The sequence below is a fragment of the Sceloporus occidentalis genome, unplaced genomic scaffold (genome assembly GCF_023333645.1).
Source record: "Sceloporus occidentalis isolate IW3139 unplaced genomic scaffold, rSceOcc1.0.p SCAF_52, whole genome shotgun sequence".
Classification (NCBI taxonomy): Eukaryota; Metazoa; Chordata; class Lepidosauria; order Squamata; family Phrynosomatidae; genus Sceloporus; species Sceloporus occidentalis.
The window spans coordinates 5,355,555-5,379,816 of NW_028317032.1; the positions used below are offsets into that span (position 1 = coordinate 5,355,555).

General features: G+C 40.5%; 1 protein-coding gene across 1 annotated transcript in view; it reads right to left on the reverse strand.

Moving 5' to 3' along the window:
- The window catches only part of LOC149288367 (TATA box-binding protein-associated factor RNA polymerase I subunit B-like), a 42,791-nt gene extending 24,043 nt beyond the window's left edge, over nt 1-18,748 (reverse strand). Inside the window, exons 1-11 of the mRNA XM_089491889.1 lie at nt 18,731-18,748; nt 17,449-17,547; nt 16,927-17,017; nt 16,446-16,543; nt 15,794-15,881; nt 15,722-15,738; nt 15,525-15,660; nt 14,806-14,965; nt 13,936-14,035; nt 7,311-7,458; nt 5,394-5,568 (exon numbers count right to left, since the gene is read on the reverse strand). Of these exons, the coding sequence (XP_089348015.1) occupies nt 5,394-5,568; nt 7,311-7,458; nt 13,936-14,035; nt 14,806-14,965; nt 15,525-15,660; nt 15,722-15,738; nt 15,794-15,881; nt 16,446-16,543; nt 16,927-17,017; nt 17,449-17,547; nt 18,731-18,748 (1,130 nt within the window). The remainder of the gene's footprint in view (nt 1-5,393; nt 5,569-7,310; nt 7,459-13,935; nt 14,036-14,805; nt 14,966-15,524; nt 15,661-15,721; nt 15,739-15,793; nt 15,882-16,445; nt 16,544-16,926; nt 17,018-17,448; nt 17,548-18,730) is intronic.
- Nucleotides 18,749-24,262: the final 5,514 nt, after the last annotated feature.

A 24,262-nucleotide genomic window follows, 5' to 3' on the forward strand; every position in this document is an offset into this window, starting at 1 on the left:
TCAATTCATCAGAATTCTTTGTGAGAGCTCGGATTGTAATATAAACCCACTAAAAATTGCATTTTGTGAACGATAAAAGAAAAAAAAAGTGCTGCTTGTTCTCGATCTGTGTATTGAACGTTCTCACACCAGGAGGTGAGCTAAGAGAGAACAGTATCCGTACGTCGCGGTAATACGGTATAATAAAACAATGGCCGTCCCTTCATACACAGTCTCTCGGTAATCACACGTTGCGCATGCCAGCTGATAACGTAATAAGATAGAGGTAAACTGAGAAGGTGACCACCATATAAAATGGTAATTCTTTACCTTCTGTAAGGTTCTGCACCCAACCCGGGCTAAACACAGTTTGTTCTATGCATGAGTGGAGGTGAAAATATGCTGACTTTTATTCCCCGTTTAATATACAGCCCCTTATGTTTTAAGATATAAATAGCACTTATTGACATGTCATATAAGCAACAGAAAAACAAATTTATCGTTGCTTCGATGTGATGTCAGAAATCCTATTTAATAAGTGTTCTTGATAACGCTGTTCCACGTACATGCACGACAATCACTCTATAGTACGCTAAAACATCTGTCATTTTATTCTTTCCTTTTAAGATTTAAATCACATAAAAACACAGACTTTTGATTCCTGTTTTTGTGCCAATCAGGTATTCCTGGACAAAAAACCTAAAGCTTAACAATATTTAATGAATTATTTAAATATTTGAGCATTCCGCAGCACAAAAACTTAGATTTATAATACTGCCTTGAGTTAAAAAAAAGCGTTGTCCCTGTAGAAGCCGAGCAAAGTGCCAACCACTGCTCTGAAAGTTAGTGTTTAGAGGCAAACTTATTTTGTGATGCAATTTAGTCACATAATGACATCATCGTAAAACTTTTTTTTTTCTTTACATGCTAAAAAGTCACTCATCGGCACCTAAATTTAGACACATCTTAAAGAGACACTCCAGCTATCACATATATATATATTTTAATGGTGCCCTTCTGCAAATACATGGTGGGGGGGGTCTGTAAAACCCCCCATATGCATTTGCCCCTTCCAAGCCCCCAGCTATTTTGCATGCATGCGATATACTCACCTCCAGTCAGATGCAGCCCTAGTTGGGTGAATACTGGGGAGGGGGTTCTATTCAGATCCCAGTGCACATGCTTTCCTGCCACTGATTGGCTGCGTTAACTGGCCAATCAGTGGCTAGAGTGGTTGAGGACCATGGCACAGGACAGCAGCTACAGGGCTGCAGATTCTTTAGTTTTGAAGAGCGCATATTAAAGTATACTGAGTAGTTAATATGGATTTTTGCGTGGGAGCGTCAGGGACATTAAACTGTCCCTTTAAGTTTTTGTTTTTTGTTTTTTTTATAAAAAAAAAAAAAAAAGGTAAAATTAAGAAAACAATTGTAGTAAACCAGTACACAACACAGAGGGGCAGAACACTGGCATTAACATAATATGTGGATATGTAATGTGGATCCATAGCTAGTTAATCATATTTAAATTGCATTTTTTCCCCCCCTGGTGCGTTTTGTTATATTATGTAACAATGTGCCAGTATCATCACTTGCAGATATAAGCGGACACAGCCCTGTTTCTTCGTTGGCCTATCGCCATACAATTACATTGACTTTAGACAGAGACGTAAATATGTATCATTTGCATTTAGTATATCATTAAAGCTCAATAACTGGGACGACGTCAATGTTTTTAGAACCTTGTATTCCGCCGGCTCCGCATGGTCGTTTTGATGGAAATTATTTGTACTTTGGTGTTAAGCTATTGATCAAAAGCATGTGAACTTCTCATTTGCTTTTGAATATGCAGTATATGCGCAGTGCGTCTTGCCTTTCTATTAATAACGATGGCAATATGTCCAAAAGAGATTAAAATATAATAAATCTTACCAGGATGTGCATTTTTTGATGCAGCTCAGCCAGTACCCTTTGTTCAGCCTTTCCTCTCCTTGTTGAGTAATTCCCTCCAGGCTGTGTCCGTGAAAACAAGTCATGCCTGTGTTTTCCTCGTCCCAATTAAACACGAAACTCGATGGGTTCTGCTTCCCAGCGCTGGATGCTGCTTCAGCCAGTTTGCTAAACTGTCGCTGGAGGTCCGCTGCCATCTCTGTGCGGGCATCAACAAAAGGGATCATTCATAAAAACCTCGGCTAATAACTGCGGAGAACTGTCCCGCTGCATGAAACAAGACGTATGGCTACCCGTGTAAACCTCATAGTGTTTGGGGTCCGATTCTTATAACAGCAAGAAGTCCGTTTTACCATTAAAGGGAGACCCAAACCATCATATATCCTGAATGCACGAGAGCTGAGAGGTCCCATGATGACCTCCTTGCAAGTGCATGGAACGTTCCTCACCACTAATTCCAGTATGCTATGTGACAGATTATTCATTCTTTCAGCCAAATTATAAAATACAATGCACAGATCCACTTTATAAAAAATAAAAAAAAACATTAATTCCTCAATTCACACCCTCATTGTCAGTAAAGTATCATATGAGACGAGACAAAAGGTTTGGAACGTCATTACAGAGCTCGTACTCCTGGTTACACGAAGCATATAACTTCAACTTAGCATATGAAAAAGAATATACATGTTATATACATATATTATTAAAATGATGTCTACTTAGGCAGAAATCAAGATCCATTTTTTTACTTTGTTGAGATAAAAATGGTCATTCCTACATTTATCAGAATTAACCAAAAGTTGAATGAAGAAATTTGATTTTGTTTTAATACTGCCAATAGATGAAATAGATTTACAGAGAAGAACCAAACACTCACGTTTCTTTTTCGTGTAGAGCGCTTTAACGCTCTCGGTGTAATAAAGAACTTGTTTGCTTTTCCATGAAAACCTAAAACACAAAAATTATATCGATTTGAATGCTATTATATATATATATATATATATATATATATATATATATATAACTTGTGCAAGCAACAAAGGTCTTGGATTTTTTATAATTTTTTTGCTGTAAATCGGATTTTGTGTCAAAATCAGGGATGGACATTCTAAAATGCATTAACCACCATAAAAGATGAGAAGTACGCAGATACTGAAATGATCTTCCACTTGGTTTTAAAGGATGGGCATACCTGGCACGTTCTTCCTCCAGCGCGCGCTGACCCTCGTCCATTTTTATCTTCATTACTTCATACCATTTCTTGATATCAAATAACGGTTTGTCTGAGAAATAAAAAGATACATTCATTTTACAGAACAGCATTAAAGAATGACCAATGTCAGCTTGGACCACCCGGTGGCGACTGGAGATGGCCCTGCGCTCTCTTCTGCTTCTAGATGCGATATATAATTATTATTACAGCACAAAGCCGACAAAGAAACAAATTAACAAAACACCTGCATATATGAAATGTCTTCTGTACAGAGGAGCCCCATGACGGTGCTTTAATCATCACAGACGTTGAGCAGTGTCAATCCACTGTGCAGCATGATGATAGAGAAATGAGATATGACATCATATCGTGTGCAAGGATAACGAAGGGCGAGGGTGATGAGACGGACGGAGTGGAGCCGCCATCTATTACACTCCTGGGAACATGAAAAACGGGGGGAAGGGGTAATAAACCTACTGGGTGGTAGAAAAGGGTATGATAGAGAGGCCAATGGCAGCAAGAAGGAGGTAAATGGCTGTGGTGGCTACAAATCTCATACTTAGGGCCTAAATGGTTCGGTTAATTGAGCCCTCTTACATGTTAAAGATTATTTGCTTATCACGCAAGAGGCCTCGATAAGTGGCCTATATGTCATTCGGTCAATTTATCTATTCTTTCTTGTGAAGTCTTACAAATACAACAGAATCTTGAAGGACACTCTTTTTCTGTTTCCATGACAACAACCTACTTGCATATAAAAATATATTCTTAAGGGTGGGCACTATATGAAAATACTAAATAAATCAGGAATATAAAATATTGTATATTATGGTAGAGGTACACCAAAATATAACATAATATTAAATACTAAAATAATAAACATATTTTAGTATTTAATAGCTTATCTGTGTCACGTGATAATTAATCACTCCCTGAAAAAACAGCGAGGAAACATTATATATAATTTATATAATTATTATGTTAGATTTTGTTGAAATACAAAAAAACATTTGGTCCTTTAACTCAAAGCCCTCCATGTATTTTATGGGGTGCATCCAGGTTTTTTCTGCAGTCGGACGTTTCATCAGAAATGTATGTGTGTGTGTGTACCCAATTTCATTTTCATTCATAGATGAACACGCTACTTATAATGAATATGACTATAATGAATTATAACTCTCCTGCTATCTCTCCCTTTAGTGAAAAATCCTCATCATCTTGCAAATCTGTTTTAGATCCCATTATATTTCTGGGCCAAGAGTTACCAACCTTCAACAAAAACATGATGGTGACCGTATTTAATATTACTGGATGGGGTTAGAATAAAACAGAGAAAAAAATAGAGGCTTTAGGTTTTTTATGATCTGTTGGTTAAAGGGAACTCTGACCTACTCACAGCGCATGTTTCTGGATTTTCAGTGTGCAGAGCTACACTATATGGACAACACCAACAGGGGCTTTTATGACACTACTTTCTAAATACATAGACATTAATATGTAGTTGGTCCCCCTTTGCTGCTATAACGGCTTCCACTCTTCTGGGAAGGATTTCCACAAGATTTTGGAGAGTTTCTGTGGGAATTTTTGCCCATTCATCCAGTAGAGCGTTTGCGAGGTCAGACACTGATGTTGGACGAGACCCCCGGCTCGCAATCTCTATTCTAGTTCATCCCAAAGGTGTTCGATGGGGTTGAGGTCAGGGCTTTGTGTGGCCGGTCAGGTTCTTCAAACCATGTCTTTATGGGCCTTGCTGTTATGGATAACCCCGGTTATAGCTGCAAAGGGGGGGGCCAACTACATATTAATGTCTATGTATTTAGAATGTGATGTCATCAAAGACCCTGTTGGTGTAATTGTCAGTTGACCCAATACTTTTGTCCATATAGTGTATTTACTCTTATGGGAACAAAGTTCAGTGGCTAAAAGTGGCAAAAGACATATAGCTAACCACATCCCGGGCCAATAACACCTTTCTTTTTGGATCACAGTATGTCTGCTCTGGTTTGAAAAGTGCCATTTCAAAGACATTTTGTGTAATAAAAGTACCTTAAAAACACTTAAAAAAGTTAATATTCTACCTTCATTATTGAAGTTTCTTTCATCCGCGAGTGTTGAGGATAACCTGAAAAATACAGAATTAAAAGGTTACCAACTATAATCCAAACGTATTTCTCTCTGTATGTCTTTGTGCATCAGATTATCCTAGAATTTGTCGAGTTTTATTAGCCTACATTTCCCAAAAGATTTACCATTCTGTGTGATCATTAAGGACAAAGAGCAGCTTCAGCACCACTATTATCAGGGCGGCAGCTGTAACATCATATGGGATGTTGCGCTTTTTATGTACAGGGTCAAATGTTAACACAGTGATGTCATCAAGGCCTGTCTTCTTTACCACCCGATCGGTCCATATATGAAGCTCATCTGGTCAAAATACAGAAGGAAGGATAGAATCAACAACTGTTTCAATCTGAAGAAAAGACCTCGGAGGTCCAAAAATCTTATGGAACTTTACACATTTTTCGATGTCGATAAAAGATATCAACGTCAACTAAAGACTATTTCCTCTTATGCTGATTGGGATTGGGAGTCTGCCCATTACTCTTGATGTAAGACACACGCATTACACAGCCTTTGGTCTTGTCTTATATTTAAATGACCACATACCTATCCCATATATGTTTAAATTCTCTCTCTAATAGCCTCTTCCACTTTTGCTGAAAGGCTGTTCCTCTCATCTACCACTTCTCCGTGAGGCAAGAAAAAAAGGTTTTGTGTTAGGAGGTCAGAGCAACAAGTGAACTCAATTTTTTTTTACTCAATTCTTTGCTCGCGAGCGACTACAGGAATGTCATTTAAAAGATGTACAGCCTGTTTTGTCGCTTTGGCCACAGACACACAATCTGACATGCGTGTGTTGTAAATATTCTGCGTATGCGGGCTTGGAGACATGTCATTTGTACAGAAAACAAGCTTCTTACATTTCTTGTTTAACAAGAAACCCTCACGAGGTCAACTTCATTACACAGCCCGGGTGATTAATATCAGTGATCCCTGCCACACCAAGACAGGTGTAAATCCCCAAATCCACCTCCCACAGCCTCCATCAGCAACTAAAAAATGAAATTCTCATAAAAAATATATATTAAGCAAGAAACCAGACATTTATTACTAATAGCGGACTTGTATCCTAAACGTTTTGTGCAAAAGAGGATTAATTATTATTATTATTCAACTTTTCATCATTCCCCGTTCTGCTGAACACTAGCAGCCACCCCTAGGAAGAATTCTTAAATCCTGTCCCATTAATCATGTTTTTGGGGAACACTTAACTCAATATGGATCCTTTTGGATTTATTACTTTTTTTTGTTGACTTGACATATTTTTAGAATCTCTCAAACAAAAGATGAGGAAGGCTGCTCTGAAATATAGTCCAATAATGTGGGAGAAGAATAGGCTGAAGGTGCCCAGACACCCTTGCAAACCCAGTAGGAATGATTTTGTGCAAAATGTAAGACGGATATCCAACTGCGCTCATTACTTATGTATCGATGGGATGATATGATGATAAAGTTGAGGCAGGAAGAATCAAGAGACTAGAGCATATGTGAAATGATTTTGGAGTATGGCAAAGACAGGGCTGGCACCTTCTGGCCCAGGGAGCAGGTAAAGTCAAGTGGTCCCATCTGTCTCTTTCCTTGGGTAACTTACCTATGCACTGGCACACATATTTACATACACTTTATCATATAAGCACTCACGCTAACACACACACATACACTAAGACACACTCCTAACACACACACACACACAGTCCCTCTCACACACACATTCATGATAACACATAGTCCCTCTCTCACACGCATTCATGCTAACACACACACAGTCCCTCTCACACACACATTCATGCTAACACACAGTCCCTCTCACACACACATTCATGCTAACACACAGTCCCTCTCTCACACGCATTCATGCTAACACACACACAGTCCCTCTCACACACACATTCATGCTAACACACAGTCCCTCTCACACACACATTCATGCTAACACACCGTCCCTCTCACACACACATTCATGCTAACTCACCGTCCCTTTGTGAAGAGTTGTTGACTCGCCTGGGGTGGGGGAAATTTTAATGTAAATGTATATAAAACTTTACCTGGCAGGTTGGCTTCCATCAGATACTTCATACAAAGCACATTAGGGTGAAGAAAGCAATTTTCAGTTATTGATGGAAAACATGGCAAATCCAGAAAGGCTCCAAGTTGTAAACACTTATCCATTATGTCTCGATATTCTGGAAGAGCCTGAAAAAGGGAAATACTTAGAATCTACTGGTGAAACAGCAAGAAGAATTACTTGGATTAGGATGGCGGAGCCTGGTTTCCTGTGGAGACCATAACCCAAGTTTAAATATTAGGCATTATTACACCTCCAAGGGCTTACCCTACAACCTATATACTTACTCAGGCTAGATACACACACTACGCTTTAACATTATACAGTGTGCGGCCTGAAACTGCCGCCCGAGCCGCGGTAAAGGCTAGTGGCCCGATCCATCTTGCATTTGCCCATTTGCCAGATGACCAGTCTGAGCCTGACTGATATACCCCAAATCTACATCCGTCATCCTTCATGATGTTTCAGAATAAATCGTGTATCTATCAAGGTGAATAAAACACTTAAAGAAACAACATGCACCAGTTTCATTCATTTTGCGTACAGCAAGAACATCTGTACAGGACCCAGGGGGGCAGAGAGTCTGTTCATGTCTTCACTTTATAGAATATTGGCAATTATGTTAATTTCTTGTTTGTACCAAAAAAACTGTATTTTTTTCTTGGTATCAGGATGAGGACAGTGAACACGACGACACATATCTTCTCTCTAGGAGATGATTTTACCACTCGAGTCTAGTGTAGGACGTATATCCCCTGGTGCTCAAAATCAACTAATTTTGACATAGAATTACAAGATACAACTGTGGTTATGTTCCTGTCTTAACGTCTGATACCGGCATCTACAGTACCCCCTGAAAATTCTCTGAAAATGCCACCGTATTCTCCCAATGCCCCCCCCCTTGGATATGGCTTTATACAAATGGATAGAATATGGGACTAGGCATGGACATCTAATACGTTGCCTGTATCTTGATTTTGTTTTGTTTGTTTTGTGTAGAAGGGGCTAAATACAGACCGCAGCCCTCGAAACGCTGGGAAAAAGGTTTTCTAAAGATCTCACAAAGCATATCAGGGGTTTGTTTTCCCGATTAGGTCATCCAGGAGACAGGTAAGGACAAGACGGGAGTTTCTGTTTCACAATTTCTTACACCCAGTTATACCGGATGACAATGAACCTGTCAAAATCTCCAACCGCAGTACGGAGGGAAGAAAGCCTCACCCACACCAACGGTGAGCGTCCCAGGTCAAAGAATTCTTATTACTGACCCAGATATCTCACCCCCAACTACTCACATGCATTCACCTGGGGTGGAAAAAAAACTACATCCCTCATTGGGCTAAAAAGCCTCTTATTTGTAGCCTGTTACTGAATGAAGGTCCACACCTTTCCCGTTTTAGCGAAGTTGTGGTGTTCATATTTTTTCTCCATAATCGTTAAAGTAACGGGGTGTACGAGATATACCTTCTACGTATACATGCTGCATCTTATAAATATAACGTCACTCTTATGGACCTTTACAGCCCAACGGTTATCATTCAGACTTCCAATGTCCAAGCTTTATCACCCAAAGGGGTTTTTTTTCCACCAAAGAGGGAGTTTGCAGAAGTTTTAACGCTTTATTGAACCTCTTAAAATTATTTTACAGTATGAAGGGCCAACACGGCCCTAACTTCAATGAGCCAAGAGACAACCGCCCCATGGTGAAGGGCACACTTGAGCTGCCCAGCAGCAATACCCCCGCTCTCTCATCTGCTTCCTTCCACTTACAGAAGCCAATATGATGCCAGCGCAGGGCAGGACCTCCAATGTACATAAGAGGGCCAGTTGGCAGGGCCTCCAACTGGTATAAAAGGGCCAGTTGGGGAGCTAGCAGTCCTGCTTGTATACAGCCCATTGAGCAGCGACCGACTGGGGAGCCTGATCACCCCAATAGGGAGATCTGCTCCTGGTTATGTGGCAAAGGGGCTGCGGCCCTACGCCGGACTACATCACTGATAACGCCTAGTTTAATAAGCGAGATAGTCTTCAAGAATTCTCTGTGTATATCTATTACACACATTACAGGGCCTACGAGCTTTCCTTACACTAGAGGTTTACTGGGGCTAACCCTGTAGTATTTAAAGCTCCTGCAAAATCCCTTATTAGTGGAAAAATCCCAGAAGTGTCCACTCTAAGCACCTTTATAAAAGATTATTGTGTGTGATATTAAAACGGATTGGGATTGAATGGGTTCATTATATCCTCGTCCTCGCGCTTCCTAGAATAAACCAGAAATTCTTGTTTAACTCCACGGTTTCGCAGAACACAGGTTGCAAACCACAATTCCAAATCCTGAAAGTTGATGCACCTGTTTGTTCCTGGTTGGGCCGCGCTGGATCGCTGGAAGAACGTATAAAGCGCAGGGACTAAATGCCCTCTATAGGAGAAAGGAGCAGCCACCACCTCAGGGCGAGAAAACCTCATTATTTGCTATCTGATTCACAAACGTCACTTTTTGCCTTCAAACAGAGTCCACGTCCCAAATGTTTTGCTTTTACTTTAGTAAGCATATGGCTCTGAGATACGTATTGCAACATTAGCTAAATTATCCGATATTCTAGAAAGAAAGAAAGAAAAAAAAAAAGTGACTTTTTTGCTTTCACGAGACAGTCCTGAATTTCATTGGAGGACGCATTCTAGTAATATTTTGCTGGGCAGGGATGGATCCTTTAACAAAAGGAATTAAAGACAAATGAATTCCGTATAGTTCACTGCAAGAGAAAGAACACAAAACAGGCTTTTCAACATTGTTCTCGCGTCTAAAAAACATTCCAAATTCCTATACAGCGCAGCTGGCGAACGTAACCTTTCCAGTAAGGTGCCGCCAGAACATTATCCGATTAATACAAGTGGTGAATAGCCAAATAGATTCTATAAATACGGGGAGCCATGGGTAGGTATCCAAAAAGTGGCATATCTTGTGTCGTTGGTTGTGCGTGTCTTACACATCCCTATGATGTCATTCTCCAGCCCGTTTCTCCCGGCCGTGATCCTTCACAGTGCAATCACGTGCGAGGCCACCGATAAAAGCAAAGCAGCTCATGGTAAGAGCCAGAGGAAAGGATTCCATTGCAATACAGGTAAGTGTTACAATATACAGTACTTACATTCCTGTTAAGGAAAAAGTATACCCCAAAATATAATTCTGGTATCATTTTGGATGTGTTGTCTTTTGTTCTTGCAAGTTGTTTGCGAGAACAAGAGCCTCCAGGGTTTAAACTTGTTTAGAGATCTAGACAGATTTAAGGAGGAGGAGGTAGAGAAACGCTTCTCTTTATCCACCAATCCGTCTGCATCGTTCTGGCTTTCCCGGATTAGTTCCGCAGAGGGGTGAAACTACACGGGGACAGCCTCTGCTCTGTTCCTCCAATCGGGGGAGCCGACGTGCACAAAGGCTCCGCCCATTCATGGAAGCGCTCCGGGAGGCCTAGTTCACGGAGCTGATACTGGGGAGAAGCGGATGAAGAAAGAAGAACAAGAAGCTGCAGAAAACGAGACTGGGACACCAAAGTGGTCGGTGAAGAAGGTAGGGGGGGCGCTGACAGAGCGCGAGAGACAGTGAGTAAAATGAAAGCAATGTAACGCAAACAGAAATTCTCAGCTATCTGCTTTGTTCCCTTCTCGTTTGCGAACATTCATACGATTTAAAAAAATTGGAAAATTTCATTAAAATTAGTAATAATCTGAATCTAGAATTATGAATAAATTAGCTGATCTGAGGTAATAGTATGAAGTGCTCAGTACAAATATATATTCACATACCTAATGACAAACTTTAATGTTTAACATTCTTTAACCTCTGTGCTTCTCATTGCTCCTAAAGCACATAAGCTCTCATCATGCTACATTTACTTTGTAGAGTTGTTTGGTTGGAGAACATATGCCCATAAGACATTAAAGATCACTGCCCGTGGCTTTCTGTCACCAAGAGCATTATTTCGCAATACCTGCTGAATGGGGGGGGGGGTCGATATAGATAACGCGGCCGCTGCCCTCTAGTGGCTCAGGCAGAGTATTTTGTATGTCAAATTAAAGCAATATTACACAAAACCATCATCCCATCTGGGCTTTACTCAGTTCTATAGATAAACGGGCAAATAGATCATCCAACCAAAACCAAAAGGCAGATGAAAAAAAACAAACACCCTAGGGCTAGAGGCTCAGGCGCTCCTGTCTGATCTTAAATTAGGATTGCAATGAAATCTTCAGTAAAGTAATACATGTAATCATTCAGCTTCATCTTTGTTGGATGCCAGAATAAAATAAATAAATAAAAAAGATAGATATATCTATCTCCCCCAAGTATCCCAGTTTTAACAGGACAGTCCCAATTTGGGGGCACTGTCGCACGCAGTGGGGATCTAGATTGTAAACTTGTTTGAGCAGAGCCCTCTTACTTCTCGTTTCTGTATTGTTATGCTGTACACTACTTGTTATATCCTATGTACAGCGCCACAGAATATAACGGCACTATTTAAAACAAAAAATCCGGTAATAATAATAATAAGTTGGAATCACGTTTGGGAAGATCCTCTGAGCGGCACAGATTTCCGCTGCAGCTGCCACAGGACACCACTAGGTGGCTCTGCGTGTACGATGGAGTGCCGATGGTATGAGTGGCTGCAGTCCCGACCATGTCCTCTCCCAGGCTGGTTGGGGGATATATGGAAGCACTAATCCAGATTCCTGGCTGTGTGTTCTGACTGCTGACAGACAAGTCTATCTACCTTTACAAACCAATAGATCCATACACAAAGTCCATTAAAACGAGACGTGTCATGTGACTCGTTTCCAAACATAGTTAGCAGGGATTCAAATAACTAGATTGGTGTTAAATTAGTAAGTAAGGGACAACGCTACTACTGGAGAAGGTTTTAGATTTTTATGCATGGCACACAGCTCTCCGGACATCCTACTTTGTCTACAGGTGCAAATATTTACCCTGAATAGAAGGTTAATCACATATTGTCTCAAAGCCAGGCCTTTTTGGACAGGCGAGCTGAGTGATTGCCGAGTGACAACCTTGAATTTTGTACCCTAATGTTGGTAATAATAATTTCCCCTTCATTCTCAGACAGGTTTGCCAGCACAGGGGCTGCTGTCTGCTTCCGGGCAGAAAGCTCCGCCGTGGGGTATCGTGCATGCGCTGCCGAAGCTATCACCGCATACTCCCTTTATTAATTTGGAAGTTCGCGTGGCACAATGTCACACTAGCCTGATAAAGCCGAAACCCTCTGCGAAGCAAGGGGAGATGGATGAGGTTAACAGACATAAAGGAACAGAAAACCTAAACAAAACAGAATGGTTCCATTAACCTCTAGGGTTTTCAACGAAGAAATGCTGTCATCAGTTTAATATATTCACAAATGCTTCGCCCTACACGCTTCAGTAAATGACCTTTACAGGAATACATCTGGCCTTTTACATGGAATACCCAATACTTCCATCCCTAGGGGTTCAGAATCCATTAAACCGCACAATTAAAACTTTGGGATTTTTTTTTTTTTGCTGAAATTGCTTATCAATAAAAATCAGAGGAAACCCAGGAGCTTTCACATCAGCCGTGGCCCTCGGGGGGCGAGGATGGGCCGCCATTGGCTTTCATGTCAGCTGTGTACAGGATCCGGCCGGCTGATACTGTAATAAAGTCCCATGTATTTTATTTAGATTCTGCACCATTACAGGGTATTTATTAAAGTGTATAGAAAGAAGGTGTCCTCTCCAGTAAGAATAATCTCATGAGATTCCATGCTCTTCAGGTTAAAAAAAAGGCATCCCAAAAATGTATATTAGCTTTTTTAGTATATGAACTGTGTTTTTTTAGGGAGGTTTCTCACTGATATTAATACTACCATCCTACCCTACCCTAATAACTACTGTATTCACCCAATGCCAATCGCTCCATAGCTACATCATATCGCTCTAATACAAATCCAACCCCAGCCAGCTCACCGTAGTCACCTCCTATACTATCAGAAGAATGATGTCATTCAGAGACAAGAGCCCTAATCATCAGTCATTATCTATTTTGTAACATGTAATATGCTTTTTTTAGAGGGTAGTAGATAAGTGGAACAGCCTTCCATCAGAAGTTGCAGAGGCTGATACAGCGAGGGAATTTAAGAAAGCACGGGGTCCTAACACTGCGATTCTGAGCCTCTTTAGTTCACTCCTACGGACTGCAGCACGGGACTAAAAAAGCAGGAATATAACCATCATACTCCCGTCTGTCTATAAATACCCCTGCTGCAAGAGAAGAGCCCTATGCACATCTATAATACAAACTCCATAGTGTCAGCGGTGCAGCCCCCCGCGCATGCTACAGCCAAGAGAGAAATTCCATATATTTAACCAGGTCAAACTGTTTTTCTTAACATTAGAAACTATATGAAAAAAACAAGGACTGTGGTTATACGGAGTCTACGGAGGCGCGATATCACAGAGTATATCTTAGCTGAGAACAGAATTAATGTTATCTAGAACATCATGGCTTGCAAAGTAAATATTGGCATACTGTCAGTACTGGAAGTGCTTTGCGGATTATTTTCATATTATGCCCCCACCTTCACATAAAATATATGAATATCTGGTCCGTACATCTTATTTTCTTCCGGTAAATACTGCTCTGCTTTTACGTACGGTACGTGCCCACTGAAAACAAACCTAAGAAACGAAGAACAAACAGAAAGGCATGAGCATGGATACAGACCCTTACGAGGGTTAATGTGCTATATAATATCTTTATCTAAAACCCAGCCTAGCTTTACACTCCAGTATAATGTAGATCTATAATGTAGATCAGCCATAGTCTAATTGTGGTCCACCCCACACCCCATTCCCTCTAGTAAACTTGCGAGCAGCGCCGTCTCCACCTAATGTATCGTTAGTCTTGTTATATCTCTTGAATATATGTATTGTAAGAAGCGCTGCGTAAATTGTTGGCACTATATAAATAAAAAATAATAATAATACAACTGTGTTACCTGTTTGCTACCAGCAAAGTGTCCATACGGTGGCCTACAGACAAAGTACTACAGCAAAGTGTCCATATGGTGGCCTACAGTGTCCATTGGTGGCTGTAACCGACCTTCCTATAGCTTCTCACATTTCTGAAAACCTTACACTTGTGTTTTCATATGGTCTGGTAGTCAAGCAAGTGAATATTAAATGTCTATGGTCAACTGCTGTAAGGTCAGGGGAAGGGTATAGCTGCCTGGAACTCAAAAACACAATCATTCGTTCCACGACTGGCCCAAGTAAATCAGTATAAGAAGATTAAAGCAGTGCTACTATTTGCATCCAAAAAGAAACATGATCTGCTATGGAGTCAAACCTCCTCCATTAGGCCACAGCCCCTTAGTTTATTAAAACGCCATGGGTGCGAGTAATCCGGTTCTTGTTTTCACATTTTTAAGCCAAAACCCATTCCTTACCGCAACAAATCAGACAGTGTGATGGACTCTCTCAACCATAGTAACGAGAGGTAACAGAACGCCAGGGTCATCGGCATGGACATTTTCAATTCAGATCTTGATCTCGGCAGTAGGTACGATCCACCATCAACAGATCCCGATCGCACAGATACAGCACTCTCTATAATAAATGCGAAACAAGAATACAAGCATATATTTTATAACATTTGTATCATTTTGTGATTAGCTCTGAGAATGCTCAAACGCAAGAGTACCTAACAAAAAATGACAGGGATGCCTATCGTGCCGAGAAGAGCCTGATTCGTATTGTAGGCAAAAGTAAAGCAAAATAAGCAAAATTGGTGATTATCGTAAAATGTTAGACGGCTTGGGGAACAAACTTTAAGTAATAACACAAGAGAGATGTTTGTGAGTGTTGGGTTCGATAGTGTCTTTTTTCTCCAACATAACAGTTCCCTGTTGTGCAAACCACATTTACACCGGATGCAGATTAGTATAGCGCACTGATCCCTTAATTAATTCTATATTGTACGTACTACCCCGGAATCAGAAAGAGACTTTAACATTACATTTTGCTTTCCTCTGTATCTCTTGGAGCTCACCATTGCAAACCTCACTACAGAAGACACTGATGTCAGAGTCCAATTCACGTGATGGATAGTTAAAGTACAGGGTTTCAGCCCCGAATTCATACAGACCACCGTTCCCCGCCAACCTACCAGATCCAGACAGGTTTTCTTCCCCTGAGGATAATGCGAGGTTAGTATCAGAAACACAACCTCCGTCGCTCTCCGAAAACGAAGACGTTCTGAAGCTGAACACATCTAACTCGGTGTCCGTCTCAGAGGCAGAAGCCTGACTCTCAGATCCCTATAGAAGAAGTATGAATAATGAATAAAGAGATGTCTAACGAGACCGTCTCAGAGCAGCACGCTCCAGGCGTACCGCAAACTCGCTGTGCGTCCTACACCGAAGGATAGATCTTTACTTACCGACTGACCCCAACGGGGTCTTTTGGTATAAGCCTGATTGCTTTTAATGAGATACCTCCTCCAGAGATTGCACATGACATCATCCTACGGTACGAAAATACAATAGATGAGCTGAACGAACAGAACATTTCTCCGAAACTAATCGCAAAGAAAGCTAAGGGTTGAAAAGAACCAAACAAGCGTTCAAGAAGAATTAGCGGGCTGTGTGTGGGAAGTACGTCGAGGTGTAACTATTACAGAAAATGCAGCTTTCTAAATAAATTATTTACTCGATCTAGCAAATAAACCTGCTTTTGCGCAAATTGTCATGAGATAATTAAACATTCCCAAAAGAAACATCATTACATGATATGCTACCCCCCTGTCCTCTTTTCTTCTGCTATCCGAGTTGTAGAGGGAATGAAAACGTTATACTGAAAAAGATCAATCAGACTCAAGGCGACAGATCTCCGGGAGACAGCAAAGCAATGGAAACATTTAGAAGGGACTGATCGGTGGGGTAAAAGGAAGCGCAATTACACAGCCTTATTACGTTTAGTGAAATGTAAGACACAGGATCAGGGGTAACGACGCTCCGAATGTTATGAACCCTACCTCATACATATCCATCAGCAGACACGTGCCGGGCACTGGTTGAGTTTAAGTTACCTTGAGCCGAGCATCAACTCCCAGGTCCAGAAGAGCCTCGGCTTGTTTCAGTAGAATGAACTGGAAGCCTTCGCAGATAAACCATTCCCATCCTTTTACTGCAAAGAGTAAAGCGGCATCGCAGAGGGTTATAACAAACGCAGCTTTACATTCACCTGCGTCTACCTTCCAAACCAGGTCAATTGTGGAGGGGATTTTTTGGGATCACATGTCAATGTTACGAGTCAATGAGGGTCTGCGGCGGAGGGGATAACATGTTGTGTTACAGCACAGTTTATATCGAACTTCATTGTCCCCTAAAGCCCCGTACGCGACGGGCATCACTGACAAAATTATCTAAAAGGGAGGATTAAAGCTAAAGGGGTAAGTAAAGCTTCAGTATAAGTGGCTTTTAGATTATTATCAGAAGATGTGAGGAGTACATGAGACGTCCTTGATTAGAATAAAGCAGAACATTATTTCCAACCGCGCTGACACTCACCGCTTTTCTTTCTCTTTCTTAGACCTCTGTTAAAAGACTGGACTTTCGCATTCACACTGAAGGTGTCGCATTCATCCACCTCTGTAGTTTTCTACAAGAACAAAGTATACTGACTTTATTAAAAAAAAAATAAAAGACCACTGTTTAAACATTGCACCGGAATCACATTTTTTTTTTCATATCTCCCCACAATTCCCCTCTATGCTGTTTTCTGGTAAGAATTATTTCCAGATCCCAACATCTACAGCTCTCATAAATGTACAGGGAAGTCTTGATATCCTAAGCTACAAACAGGAGCTCTCAAAAAAGTAATATAGCCATTTATGTAATAATTTAAAAAAGTAAGTTAAGACAATATAGATTTTTATACGTATATATATATATATATATATATATACACACACACATATATACACTGTATATATTTTAAATACTGGTTAAGTAAAGAAACACTTACTATTAATAATAATGTTAAAATGAAGCACTGAATAGAATGCAGTACCTGTCCGGTGGGCTACATACCTCTATTACTGTGTGACATGATTTGCAATAGAACTTGCTTTCGACGGTTATACCCCAATTAATATCAGAACACTGTGGGCACGGTTCTCTATAATGCCTCTGCAAAACAACACAAACTGATTAGCATCTTACAAAGTATAATTTCATATTTCTCTACCAAATCTTAAGACATAGAGCTATAGAATATATACATGTATCAGGTCCTGGAATCTGTAAATGAAGTATTACAGGATAACGTCTAACAAAGTGTATTATTACTAGTGTATCACGTAAAACATTTGTTTAAAAAAAATATTTAACAGTTCTCGTTTTTAGATAGTTTACAACTACAGTTTAGCCACTCGTATGTGTTCCAGATGTGTTATCTATTAGACTCCTTATTTTACAGCCTATTGTAAACAAATGGAATGGCTCAGTTCTAATCTCCCAGACATTGCCACTGACTAATAGAAGTCTGTGGGAAAATGTACTTCATTAGCATACCTGGGAACTCTCCGGGTTTGACAGAGATTGTTTTTAACAATAACAAAAAAAAGGCTTGTAAATAAGGAATTTATTAGGATCAGCCCTGGTAAAAAAATAGATAAAAGAATCAAAAAAGTAGAGTGCATTTTCTTTTTGCAAAAGGATCTGCTCAGCGCTTCTAACAGTCCACATATTCAAGGGGTCTGACAAAACCAGAACTGACAGAGACGAACCGATACGCCAGGTAGAGGACCCGGCTCACACGGGTCTGAGGTTTTTACTAATTTTTTTATGCTTTCATCCTGCTCTAACATTCATGACCAAAGGTTGTGACTTCAGATGACACCTGATTAGTAGTAAAGAGGACACCGCTTGCAGGAATACAATGATTTTCTTTTATTTATTAAGCGCCAACAAATTATGCAGAGCTGTACAATTTAAACGGGGTGAACACATTCATAACTACACCAGGAGTTGAGAAGTTAGAGGTGGTTTTATCGCTGGCCACAAGACAAAACTGAAAGCAGCCATATCACCTTGTAAGTAGTTGATACACAGCATGGAGTACTAGGCAGAGCTAGAACTTACAACCCATCATTTCTTTTTTGGGGGGGGCGTGCAGACCAGAAGCATAAAAAGAATAGCATTTATTTCTGTTTAATGGTTGGCAGGGTGTTCATATACAACATTCTTATAGCATGACATGTAAAGGTGTCTCGCATAAGTATCCCCTCGCCTTATTAAATAACCGAGAGGAAGTGGAGCGACACACGTGCATTCGGGCGCACTCTGGTGACGTCATCGCGATTCTACTCACCGTCTCCTCCTCTTCCATTGCTTTGTTATACACTTGCTGCTTCTTCTCGTTGAGTTAACGTTGCTGCTTCTAAAAAACGTAACTTAGATGATGTTTGCTATCGAATAAGCCGTTTCTTGTGCGTCGCCATGTCCGTTTTCAGTGTGTCATTTCCGCCAGTGTGTAGCACATGGGATGAGTTCTAAACACCGAGCTTCCGAATGACAGTTAATGTTATGAATGCATATTGTAACTTACGCAGTGTGTATGTAGGTTATGTGTTAATGCTTTTACATTAACATTAATTAAAGCGTGGAAAACCTGCTCTTCCAAATGTGTGTCTTTATGTAATCTTAAAGGTAAATGTGTGTTAATTCTTGTTTGTTTATAGCTCTACCGGAGTGCGCCATGACGTCAGAGGTTTATATCACTAGGTAGAAGTACTTTTCTAGTTAACCAAATTAGCTGTTACCTCACAGGAAGTAGTATGAATCTGCCTATGAGATGTCACAGGCATGGCATTATTACACCTTTTTCTATCCCCAAGCCTTCAGACAGGATCCTGCCCACCTTAAGTTATTATTATTTAGACTCTTTCATGTTAAAGCTCTTATTACATTTATGTATATAGCGACAGCAGGTGCCGTAGCGCTGTTACAATCAGTGAAATAATTTTAAGTCACAGAATATCAAACTGGCACAAAAGGAGAAGAGGGCCCTGCTCTTGTGAGCTAGTCGGTGGTTGAGGAAGGGGGTCAAGCAGTAGGAGACGACGGCGTGAGTCGGAATGAGTTGGTCGGGTCTGGACGATCTGTTGAAGTTGTTGATAGTTCAGATTGCATGATAACGATGATGGCTGAGAGTAGTGGGGAGAAAGGTTTACGCTTCTTGAAAAAGGTGGGTTGTTATCAGAGAGCATTTGAAAATCATGTACGAGGGAGAAAGTCTGACAGAATGGGGACTGGGATTCCACAGAAGGAGTTCAGCACGGATTAAATCCTTAATACTGGAATGAGAAGAGGGAATGACGGCAGAAGAGAGACATCACGAGAGGAACGAAGAGCGGATGGTGGTGTAGAGATATAGGGAGTGCGGAGTTAAGGGCTCTATAGGTCAGGGTCAGAAGTTTAACTTTAAGGGTATGGGGAGCCAATGAAACATGTACACCCCATTGTATTGATGCCCCCTGAGACTCCTCTTGGTCCTTTAGTCACCAACATACTTGTTAGGGACTCCCCTTGTGCTAATCACCGATTGACAGGGAGACCACCTCTTTTCCAGGACATATTTTCACACATTGCTGACTAGCGCAGGTAGTGCCGCCGGCATAAACTCATGGAAAGGAACCAACCAGTAGTATGAAGTTATGTATGTTCTGGAAAACATGGCTGATGTGGTCTACCCTACCCTCAGCTACAATTTAGTTTTGGTGGTTAGAGCCTTAAACGTAGACTGAGGTGACGATGTGATTGATTACATCATGTCCAAAGGTTTAGAGTTTTTGGTTGTTTAATTCGGGGGTCTCTGCCAAATTACAGACAGGAGAACCGTAGTGTGCTCACTCCAGAGCTACCGATAGTCAAAGCTTCATCAGCCCCTCTCTCTTTTTTGTTCTGCTTTTAGAATTATTGTATTCTTTATACCGAAAACTACCTCAACCATGAACTCTAATAATAAGCCTTAAAGATATATATTTTTAAAAGAAACGTCTCAGACAGGGAGAGAGGGAGATTGAACCCTGCGACTGATTAACTTAATAGTTTTTCACAAAGTTCTGCATTATTAGTTGAAGCAGACTGTGTTGTGAGATCAGATAAAAAAAAAAAAAAGACCGTAAAGTTCAACCTTTCCGAGTATCCAAATCTGTTTTACCCAATAATGACCCAAGTGAGCAAAAATCTTTCGTTCCAAAGGCAATCAGATGTTTCTCAAGATCAACAATTACTGACAATTCTCACTGGACCTTTCCTGCCTTTTATATTAATGGAGCATCCCAAGAAGGCCCTAAATTGTCCTTGTGTTCTCATGTTTTATAAATGTTCTAGTGTTCCTAAGAAGTAAATCACAACTAACGGCATTGATAACTGTGTGTAATGCATGGGGCCATGGCCCAAATTAACTAACTCTTTCCTGTCACCTTGGTGATACAAAATGCATTCAGGCTCTCAAGTAGGTGGATGGAAATGCCAGATCGTAGCATTTTCAATATGGATAAGAGTCTCTTTCCACCTTATAACCGATTTCATCCATTTTAGCACAGGATGGAGACGCTGCCTCTTCTCTCGATAAGGACAAGGTGGTTGTTTAGTTGGGCTTTGGATGAATGTCGCTTTATAGAAAGCAGAGATGGGGGCTGTGAAGGTTCAGTGGTTCTTATCTGCTAACCAATTCTTAATCTTATTATTATTATTTATTTTATTTTTTTCGTTCCTGCAAAATAATAGCCGAAGGTATCATTTATTTTTTAAATAAAAAACAAGAAGCCTTATGTGAAGAAATAACCGAGATGACTTCTTGGCATCCCTAATTATCACGCATGGAATCGAGCGACCACATTCTGAGTTCAGCAGCAGACAATGGCTAATTGCAAACCCCACTCATTATCGAGTGGCCTTGTTTAGTGAGCGCCAAGTGGGGTTAAATTCTCTTCTTCTTTTCAGAATGATTTTTAGTTTTTCTCTCTAGCTGATGTGGGGGGGTTGCTTTACTCCTACATAGCAACACCCTAGTAGATGAAGTTAATGATGTTCAATTCCTCCTACTCAGTATCCGCCTCCTCTCTTCACACTACATCGGGGGGGGGGGGGGGGGGGGGGGGGGGATGCTCTTCATCACCACGGCAACCATTACATCAAACAGAACCTTTTTTTTCTTATTCTTATGACTTCTCAAAGCCAATAACCAATTCATTGCCGTCGGCTGGTATTACCAAGGTTTTGAATCGTACCATTCAGACTCTGAGAACTTATGCCAGAAAGAAAGAAAAAATGCGTTGCTCTGAATAAAATCTATAAATACCAGGGTACAGCGCGGGTCATTCTGGGTCAGCATAAGAGGTAAAAATGTGTATACGGTATAATATTAAATTATCCAGCTGGTCAGAGAATTCCATTGGTTGCTATGGTGAAAATCTGTACCGGAATCTGTTTTTATTTCATATATTTGTGCTATATCTAACAATCATCATACTATATACAGTATCATACTATACCATCATAGACAGTACAAAGAAAAAAAAGGCACGCTGCAGCTTTTTTAAGGTTGGAGGTTTGGATTTTTTGCCGCAAGACTGCTGGCTGTATTTATTCGGAGCCAATTACTAAAAGATACAGTATTTCTCTGTGGGTGTGGGAAGCTGTCTGTGGTTCTAAGCCATCGCCAAGTGTCACTCAAGACATATTTCAGGAATTAAATGGCTGCGAGTACGTGTAGGAGTTTTACCAACAGGGGTCAGTAAGGGGAAAAGATTTACGTTAACATTTTAAGACCGCTTTTTTTTTTTTTTTTTTTTAAATGCCAGCTTGGGGGGGGGCGTATTAAATAAAAATGATTTTTTAACTAATGCAAATACAAAACACAGTGAAGCCGCTTAAATTCTAGATTTTCTATGATTTAACAATACAGGGTGTACCTTACAAGCTGTTTTCTTGATGTACCTGAGCAAGATCTCAAGAGACCCCTGAGGTCCAAAAAGCTTGTGCGGATTTACACCTTTTTATATGTTGGCCCAATAAAAAGTATCAACTTGGACTAAGTACTCTATCTTCTCTTGAACCAACACAACTATATAATTTTTTTCTTATTTTGGTGTATCTCCGCTTTCAGGAGCAGAGATCTGGCTTCCGATGTCCCAGAATGTGAAGCACGTTTCCATGGGTCCATTGAGTAAAACCCAACCCGATCAGAGAAAATATCCAGCTCTGTGTTATGAGGAAGAACTGACAATCAACCGCTGGATAGGGTGAAAATGTGTTTCATGTGCAAGTCTGAAAACGTCCCTTTAAAAGGAAAATATTTCCAAGTTTAATTCTGATGGACAGCCTAAGCGTTTATGAGGCCACTGGAAAAGGGTGCGCACAAAGAAGATTAAACGACGTCTGCCATAAATGCCTGCCTCTTCTTTACAGCAAAAGTCTATGGCAAAGGAAACACCCAGCGGACAAACGGAAAATAATTACTAGCTGGCACCACTCCCTAAAATGATTAATAGTTAAATCCTTAAGAATATAACACCAGGGGTACAATAGACATTTCCATGGGACAATCCATGGCTTCTGTCCCCAGTTACACTTTGTCCTGGGATATGTCCTCTAAAACCCTATTAAGCCTTAAGATTAAATATATTTCAGATACAATATATCCACTTAGGTCTACATTATTATAAATACCATCATCCTGGTACTGAATTGAAGATCATCCTTAAGTGATATATTACATTTTTTTAACTTAGTGGCAACTGATAGATTAAATAAAGTGGGCAGAGTGAAGAGACTATGAGGTTTATTGCAAGTCCTACAACACACTTTACTTTGACTTTTGATATTCATTAAGAAGATTACATTACATCGATCTTTGGAATTCCTACATGTTAGATCAAAAATCATATCTTAAACATTGGCCATTTGGCAAACCAGGTACATGCCAAATGGCTTTTACGCGTGCTGCAGATTCTTTATGGTGTGGCTACCAGCTGGATGCACACTCTCACTCATCGGCCACAGTCCTTATAGTGCCAGAGCCAATCCCCCCCAACTCAGGAGAACTGCATTGGAACTACAATAACACTATATAATATTCTTACATAATTTGGGAGATTTTACTGAAATAAAAGCCGTGTTTTACACATTATGGGAACCTGGTATGCATTAAGATGAATTCTGTTTAAAAGTAGTGAAGCAACCTGTAATGGCTCTGGAGCCACGCACTTCTTCCACCGATTGTAGTTCCATATCTTCTTTCAAAGTAAATGTAATATATGACTCCATAAAAGTACAACGGCTGACCAGCAATAATACCTCCTCTTGGTCTTATGTATCCACCCTGTTACACCTATCACAAACTTATCATGTTATCACCATGGCGACTGAACATGCAAAGGCAGCAGGTGTGGGCACTTGTGCAAACAAGTGTGAGTCAGTACCAGGTAAATTAAACAAAACGGATCAACTGTCTTATTTTACATGCAAATTGTATGGTACCAAAGGTCTCTTAAATATCCCCTTATCTGTGTTTGTGAAAATGGTACGGTTGTGTAATGTTTTCGTTATCGTGGACACACGCCATTGCACGGTGACTCAGAGGTAACAGTTCTGAACAGGTGGTATTGGGTATAACACAGATACAAATACCCCTTCTTATGTGTGCCTACCCTCACTGCAATGTGTTGTTTACTATGTGTGCCTCTAATATGCAGCCAACGGCCGGCCGCGGCAGCACTCGATCTGCACCTCCAACCATTTACCAGCCAGTCCGGGTCTGACCTAAATATAGAAAGAAATGTGTCCGCTGCTTGGCACCAAAAGGTTTAATGTATATTTGCACACTTTGTGCTGA